At 39.7% G+C, this 8422-nt stretch overlaps 1 protein-coding gene across 1 annotated transcript; it reads left to right on the top strand.

The window, feature by feature from the left end:
- The first annotated feature begins 473 nt into the window (after positions 1-473).
- Positions 474-7184, top strand: CD24 (CD24 molecule). Its single transcript, XM_081346605.1, has 2 exons — positions 474-557; positions 5718-7184. The coding sequence occupies exons 1-2, from the start codon at positions 489-491 to the stop codon at positions 5874-5876; spliced, it is 228 nt and encodes a 75-aa protein (XP_081202731.1). The 5' UTR covers positions 474-488; the 3' UTR covers positions 5877-7184.
- The last annotated feature ends 1238 nt before the right edge of the window (positions 7185-8422 follow it).

Below are 8422 nucleotides of genomic sequence, written 5' to 3'. Positions count from 1 at the left end.
CAGCAGAAGGAAGGTGAGAGACCCGACTGCAAAAAGCAGCATTCCTGAGCATAGAGAGGTGTTTTCCCCCCCACCCCCGCCATTTCTCTTGCGAAAATTCAAATATGAAGTTCGGCAGTATTGTACTGTATTGAAATCAAAGCAGCCAGGAGCATCCCCAGCTCTCCTTCCCCCTCCGCCCCCCCCTCGCCTCTCTCTCCCCAACCGCCTTCCCCGTTTAGCCACGCTGGTGTTTCATTTCCTTTGCCCGGTACGGAAAGGCACTGCCGAAACGGAGTCAGAGGAGGGAGGGAGGGAGGGAGGGGAAGGGAGGAGTGGGTGGGGGGGCGTCCCAAAACAGAACGAAAAAGGAGGCGGGGGCGACGGGGCCCTGGGCCCGCCCCCACCGCTTGGCGCGCGCATAAAAGCTCTCCGCCGCTTCGCCGCCGCTGCACACCTCAGAAGCACTGGCGGGGGCGGGACGCGCGGCGCTCCCGGCACGAGCAGACATGGGCAGGGCGCTGGCTTGGCGGCTCGTCTTCGGGCTTTTTCTCCTGGCGCTGCTTTCACCCTCTCAGGTGAGCGGCCGACTGTGAGGCCCCTGCCCGCCGCGGGGTGGCTTCTCTCCGGGCCTCGGCAACGGGACCCCGGGAATAGGTGTAAGGGGCGGGGGGGGGGGGAAGCAGAAGACGTTTATTCTTACTACCGTTGCCCCCACCGGCTTAAGGGTTCCTACCCGGGTTTTGCTTTCCAGCCGCGCGCGCGAAGCATTATTAATAAGTTGCATTAATAAGTTGCATTTGGGGCTGGGCGGAGGGGAAATTCCCGACGGAGTTTTAAGTTTGCACATCGCGCTGAACCTTTGATATGTGGCTTAATTGGTCCGGGCGTAGTTTGTGGAGTAAACCTAGCCAAGCTGTGGTTTGTTCAAGTAAACTTGAATTTAAGCGAGACGTGGCTTAATTGACGTGTGGATGAAACCTGAAACTCCAGTCTCTTTCTAACTTAGCTTTGCAGACGGAATTCCAGCCTTCTGTCGCCTCCTTTCCCCCAATTTTCTAAGAAGGGTTGAGCGTCGTCCCCCTTCTCCCCCTTCCGATCATTTTTTTTTTACAGAAGTAAATTCCTTTACTTTTTTTTTTTACAAGGAGGAAACTTGGCACTCCTTTAGTAAGATTTCCTTTTGCAATTCAAGTGTATGTCTACTCAGAAACAAAAGACCCATTGAATTTTGAATCAGGTAAGTGGTTAGGAATTAGTGCCTGAATATTTTAATCCCAACCACTGACAGGATGAAAACGGACTTGTAGAGTTTGGGGTAAAATAAAATTGTCTATTGGTTAGATTGCAATTGAATTGGAATAAAGTATCTGAAAAGCTACCTCCTGTAGCAGTTTTTAACCCTGTTTTGCACAAGCTGCCTAGAGTGGCTTTTAAAAAAAAAAAAAGTAACTGCAAATCAACATGACAGGAAAGAGCTGTGCTCTGTGAAAACTTGAAAGTAGGAAAATGCAGTTACCTGACAAATCTTCCGTCTCCCTTTTCCTAAAAGGCTAGTAGCTGCTAGCCTAGAGTAGGACTGCAGTTTTGCTGAACTCAATACATAGTGGCTGGAGTAGCTGAGAGTTGGAATGTAGCAAAACCTGCAGGCTATGTTTGGTTCCCCCCCCCCCATATTAGATTTTCTTGCTGTGTTGAAAAGCATTAGTTGAGAGACCTCACTATTCTGTCAGACTTCTGTGTGGGTTTTACATTCTATACTCGGTGTATAATTTTGTGTACTGTACTTGAGCTGTGTGGAGTTCCAAATTGGAAGGGAAATTGTAATTTGAATGTATGTGGGTATGTAAGGAATCTATGGAAGAGTAGCTGTGTCTTCTGTGACTGTCCTCTCTAATCAACATCTTTGGTTTGTGGTGCTCCAGACAGATGAAGTATATGTATATTCCAAATCCTATTTTTCTTTTGAATTCAGACATCTGCATAGCCCCCTTTTCCCCCCTTACCAGTAGATGTAAATGAAGATTCAGTCATCCAGGTTAAAAGTATTCAAAAAGATTAAATTGTGGCAACTGGACCAAAGTTTTATTAAAACCCGAGATACTTCTGGACCACGGAGAGGTTTCATTACTCATCCAAGTAAATTCTTCACTCAAAATGAAAATTTTGGGTAGTCGGAGTCATTGGAATGTACTAACTATTGCCATACAAACTGCAGGGGTTTCTCTCCAAAATGAAATGCAAAATGTAAATGAAGACTCAAATCATCCAGGCAAAAGTTTTTTAAAAAGACTCTTGACTTTCTGCCTATCCAAAATTTTCATTTTAACTGAAGTCACTTGGATGAGTAACAAAAGGTCTTGGTTTTAATCAACTTTGGTCCAGTTACCATGATTTAACCTTTGTAGATACTTACCGTTGGATACTGCTATAGAAGCAGAGATTTTCTCTTGTGAATTTTAGTATAGCAGTGTAGTATAGTCCAATAATTTAAGAATCTTCTATTTTTATTAAATAAGTTTTCAAGTATTAACTTTCTAGAAATATATTTTTTATCATGCCTTTAATTTTTATGTCAATCTTTGGAGAAATTTTGGAAGCCCTATCTGACTTGGCATTAAAAAGAATGACAAGTTAGCACTTCCACAGACTCCTTTTATTTTCCATTGCAATTTCTGGAGGACATGTAACACTTCTAGCTCAAAGTTAGGACAATAGAAGCTTAGCAGGTTAATATTTTATGCGGCCAGTTTCAAAAAGGTGATGACTTGCACTTTACTCTTGCCACCTTATATCGGGCTTAGCAGTCAAAGTTGAAGGCATGAGAAAGTGCCTTTTGAAGGAATAGCAAAGAAACTGGAATGAATATTTAGCAGAAATGAATACTTAAAAGGAGCTTTGGGGAAACATCTTTGAGAAGGGATTGGAGTGGCTTGAAAATGTGATTATAAATCTGTAGGGTTTACATTTTTAGTTCTTGTTAGATAATCTGCAGTTTTTTGTGGCAGTGAATTTGTTATTGTAAGGGTCTAATAGAAAAAGCAACATCAAGCTTAATTACAGAGGATTTCCTAATATTAACTTGGTAGTATGTAACAAAATGATTTCTTTGAATATAATGCTTTCTACGTGCTGTATGTCTTCCCAGCTTCCTGACTTCAACTTCACAGCTAACATATGTTAACTGTATATGGCGTTGTTGCTCTATACGTGTGAAATGCAACGTAAGAACTTAAACTAAACAACTAGAATATATAGTAATAGAGAGTTAGGTGGCAATACTGCAAGTGCATTTCACAAGTTGGAATTCCCTTTATTAAGGGGAAAAAATCCTTGTGTGTAGGATTTCTGAAATTAAAAACTTAATGTGGATAATATATGAGCAGATGTGAATGCTGCCTCTTAAACTTGACTGGGCTCTCAGTGCTTACTGAGTATAAATTTTGCTGAAAATAAACATCTCCACTTGAAATGGATGGGGTGAAACTGACTTGATATATTAACATACTTGATTTGGGGAATATTATGGTGGGTTTGCAATCACTATATGACAATCTTACATGTATTACTGTTAATTGAAGTAGATACTCAAAGTCTACCCTACACTTTCCCAGCTACCAGATATACCAGATATTGTTCATATGTTACATGAAGTCTGATGTCATTAGCATGACATAACTTGGTCTATCCATCTGTAGACTGGGACAATCTTCACTCCTAGTGAATGCCGGGACAGGTCTACACAATTTTCATGGCAACATTTTTGGGAGTGTTTGTCCTTGTCTTCTTCCTATGATTGAGAGAGACTGACCCAAGTCATCCATCTGCTTCATGCCTAAGGCTGGACTGGAACTATAGTGAGTAAGGAAGCCGTCTTTGAAATATGCAAGCTCTGTTGACAAGGTATAAAGTCCAGTATATCCAGATAATATTCAGAAGTGACTCAAGTGCATCTCTGGTACACTGATCTACATGGAAAAGGTACCACAGTCGGGACATGCAAGTTTCTCTTATTTAGCCAATCTCAATAAAAGTAGTTTTAGCCCACCTGTGAAGGTGATTTCCTAGCCTCATCTACCTAGTGGAGATGACTGGAATTCATATTCTTCTGGTTTCAAACCACCGTATCAAACTGGCATGGTGGTTAAAGGTCTTGGTAATACAAAAGACTTGTGTATCAAAAATAGATTAGAGTGGTGTTTTTGTGGCCTGATTCACAAATTTCACAAACCCTTGATCCATGGCTTATTGAATAAACCACAGTTGACTAGGTTCAGGCTACAAATTAAGCCATAAATTGTAATAGTTGGGATCACAAAGCAAGTTGAGCCATAATCCAGCTTGGTTTAAAGGGATATTTTAGCTCAGTCAGCACACTCCTGCTTTTCTAATTCTATGCAACTTTTTAAAAATTCTTGAAATAAACATTAGTGCTAAGTGGCTGGAGACAGACAATGTGTGCGCTCAAATCTAGTAGCAGATCTGAAAATGTGGTATGTGCTTATCCCATTCATGTCATTATTTGAGCAAGTTTTTATGTTGTAGTCAGATTTCTAGAAGTCTTGTTGACTGCATAGTAACCAAAACAAAAGAAATAATACCTGTGCCATGAAATTTGAAGTAATTTTAAGGCCATTTAAAATTTAAATTCTTAAAATATTATTTCATCCCCTGCCTGCCGTGGCATGCAAGAACAAAATTATAAATTGATTTCATGTGCAATTTTATCTCTAGTCTTGTAACTATTTAATTACCCTGTTTCAGACTTTTCACCTTAAAAATCTTCTACTTTTCTAAAGTGTCAATAATCTCCAGCATTATTAATGTGACTGTTTAATCAGAAATGTTTAATAAGCTGGAAATACATACTTACATATCATGTAAGTCAAAACCAAACAAGCATGTTATGATGTAGTGTAATGTCTGATTCTAGTGGCAGATTTCTTTATGCGCTCAACTGGAGTAAGAATGACAAACTATCAGTTATTCTGTCTAAAATTACCTCTTAATAGCATTTTGATTTTCTGATTGCTAACTTTTGATATGGTCTCGGTTAAATCTGACAAAGTCAAAAGAGAAAGAATATGTTTCAGGGAAATTATGGTTTGATAGATGGCGAAGTATGGGGGATGGGGTGATTGGTATTGGTGATGTCAGTATAATTTCCAAGTTGTCAGTGTCATTATTGGTATGGGATATACAAAAAGTTGGGCTGTGAGTTCTCGTTCTCGCTGTCATGGAGTTCTTTCCTTATTGACTATCTGCCTCATCACTGACATATCACAAGAAAAAGATTTTACATTGTTTGCTTTGCATTTTACATAGAGTTAACATATATTTTTATTGCAATCCCATACTCGTTTATCTTGGAATAAGCTCCAGTGAACTTGATGGGGCTTTTTCAGAATATGGAATTATGCTCTTTAAAGTGTACTTTTTAGGAAGGGCAGTGATGCTTATTCTATCTGTGTTTCATGGTAAAATGAAAAAAAAACACACTATCTTCACAATCGCTCTATATAGATTAATGTAATAACATAGAGTTCCAGGGGTAGGCAACCTTGGCTCAGTCAGCTATGCTGGCTCAGGAATTCTGGGAGTTGAAGTCCATGAGTCATAAAAGAGCCAAGGATGCCTACCCCTGCACTAGACCAATACGCTATAAGCCCTGGAAGGCAGAATGCAAAATGTGGTGATTGATTTTACAGTCTTTTCTTCTTCTTCTTTTGCATATTTAGGGAGGAGAAAATAAAACAACTACTGACGCTCCGCGTAATAATTCAGCTGTGACTCCTATGTCACTTAACATAAACGCCACCACCAAGGGACATGGAAATTGTCTTCAGTCAACCACGGGCCTCTTCATTCTCTCAGTCTCTCTCCTGTACTTTTGTTAAAGCATCTGGTCTGGGAAAACAACATCCTTCCCTACCATGTTCCCTGATTTCATCTAAGATGGTGAGATCTTCATATTCTGAGAATTAGGAAAAACAGCACAAAATACTTGTATCCAGCCAGTACAGTTAAGCAACAGTTCAGTCATTGGTACCAATTTGATCAAAACTCTTGGTAAGAATACCTGATGAATGGAATCGATCTTCCTTCAAAAGTAATCTGATTCACAAGGCAGCCTGTGGATTCCAATATTCAACACCTTGAACTCATATTACAAGAGAAATACAACTTGACAAGCCATGGATCATGCCTTCTAAGAGGAAAGAGTTGATAAAGCTATGCAAAGTAAGGAGCTTAATTTGAAAATGACGCTCATCCTCTTAAGTTTATAAAACCAGTAAAAAAAAATAGCGCTGAAACTAGTTCCCCCCCCCCATCTAGCAGAAGTAATTCTGCTTCCTGTCTAGCAGAAGTAATTCTAATCAGAATTTTATTTTGGAATTTCCCAGTCAATCCACTAATTAAAACAATTGTTATAGTTCAAAATGGAAGTTTGCATAATTTAAAACCAATTGGAAACATTTACTGTATTTTTTTTCAATTTTATTAAAGCTGTAAGTGAACCAAATGCACCAGCAGAATAAGATATATAAAATCTATTGCAAGATTATTTGCTAATAGCCAATATAAAATAAGTAATAAGGAAATAATGAATCAACTTACATAATTAAACTTGAATAGTTTTTCTCACAGCAGCCTCCTCCTAAAAGTTTCTGGGGGTAATTTCTAAATGTCAGTGTTGGTGCAATTAGTGTTTAATTTATTCTTTCAATGAAACATCTTTGGGAAAATAATTTTCCTTTATGTTGAGTGAAAACACACAATGTTTAAATCCTGAAATATTAATCCTTAAAGTGTGTATCTTTTAAAGGTTGAAACTGATATATTTGCACAAATTATTTCTATTCAAAGTGTTCTGTACAGTAAGTAATTTGAACTAAAGCTGGTACTAAAATGTTATCCAAGTATTTGGCTCTTCAGAAATAAATAATGGAAAGTCTTGTGGGTAGAACCACATCCATAGACAGTCTTGTTCACTTACTATGTGTGATCATGGCTTCAAATGCACCCTTGTTTCTTTGATTTAGTCAGTTACCCAGAATCTGTATACATCCATTGCATTGTCAAATAGTTATATAATATACCTTGGGGTGGAGGGGGGGATTTATGCATTCCTTTTGTATTGAGTATACTGTTTGACTTAATGATTATGTAACTATGCTATAATTTTAAATAAAACAATGGATCTACTTCTTGTACATTCTAGTTTTTTTGATAATCAGATCTCCGGTATTCTGCTAACGGTTAGGGCAGAACCTTCTCTAATTGAGTAACTGGATTTAAAAAAACCACGTTAAGTTCTATTCCTAATAATCTTGTCAGTGACCGTGCACATCACGGGATTTGTTTGCTTGGTTTAGGATATTTTACTGGCTATGGATTGAATCTCGGGGTATCTCTGAAGCTGGGATGGGTACAAAAGGGTGTCTGCATGTCCTAGGAAAAGATGCCTCTGCTTTAAGGGTTCCTTTCTTTCATGAAACCTAATTTGATTTAGGGAAGCAGCATTAATTGGTACCTGTTAATCAAATCTCCTAATTACATGTCCAGCTTCTGCTCAAGTCAGTGCAGGATAACTGAATTGTTTAACTGTACTTGAAAGGGACTGGAATAAACTGCGGAGGCATACAGTGGAAAACTTTTATCTGCTTTCTGTGGTTGCTCTGGCTTCTAACCATATTAAAACTGAATGAGTTCTGTATATCCTGCTCATTGACTTGGAAAAAGATAGCTTGGTAACCTGGAAAGGTTTTTTTTTTAGTGAAATTTAATCACAGGACAATGAAACCTTTGAGAAAACCGCAAACATGCCAGTGAGAACAAAGTGTATTTATCAAGTCATAGGGGAAATGGCAGACCTTTCCTGTTAATAACTTCCCAATTAATTCTTCCCCAAGTGGGAGAAACATGATGGCTGGATGCTAGACAAGATGATAATGCTAAGTAATCTGGGCTGTTTATGGGGAGGTGGGGGGGCGTTCCCTGTTATGCCCATTTTAGGGCTTAAAAAACAAGCTTCCGTGTGGCACAAAACTGGTGATGACCTATAAAGCCCTAAATGGCATGGGTCCGGATTATTTACGGGAGCACCTGCTGCCGGCGTCTACTTCCCATCGCCCTGTGCGCTCCCACAAAGAGGGTCTCCTCAGGGTGCCGTCGGTCAGGGAGTGCCGGCTGGCGGCCCCCAGGGGGAGAGCATTCTCTGTGGGTGCGCCTGCCCTCTGGAATCAGCTCCCTGTGGAGCTCCGGATGGCTCCCGACCTTCGCTCTTTTCGCCGTGACCTGAAAACCTGGTTACTTGAGCTTGCCGGCCTGGACTGAGGGATTGGGGTCTTAAATTTTATAATTTAATTTATTTGTTTGGGGCTAAATTTAATTTAATCTATTTTAACTTTTGTATGCTGTATTTTAATTGCCCTGTACACCG

The sequence above is a fragment of the Vipera berus genome, assembly GCF_964194415.1.
Source record: "Vipera berus genome assembly, chromosome: 1".
In the NCBI taxonomy this organism is placed as follows: domain Eukaryota; kingdom Metazoa; phylum Chordata; class Lepidosauria; order Squamata; family Viperidae; genus Vipera; species Vipera berus.
The sequence above is the reverse complement of the archived record's forward strand: the minus strand, read 5'-3'. Positions and strand labels throughout refer to the sequence as shown.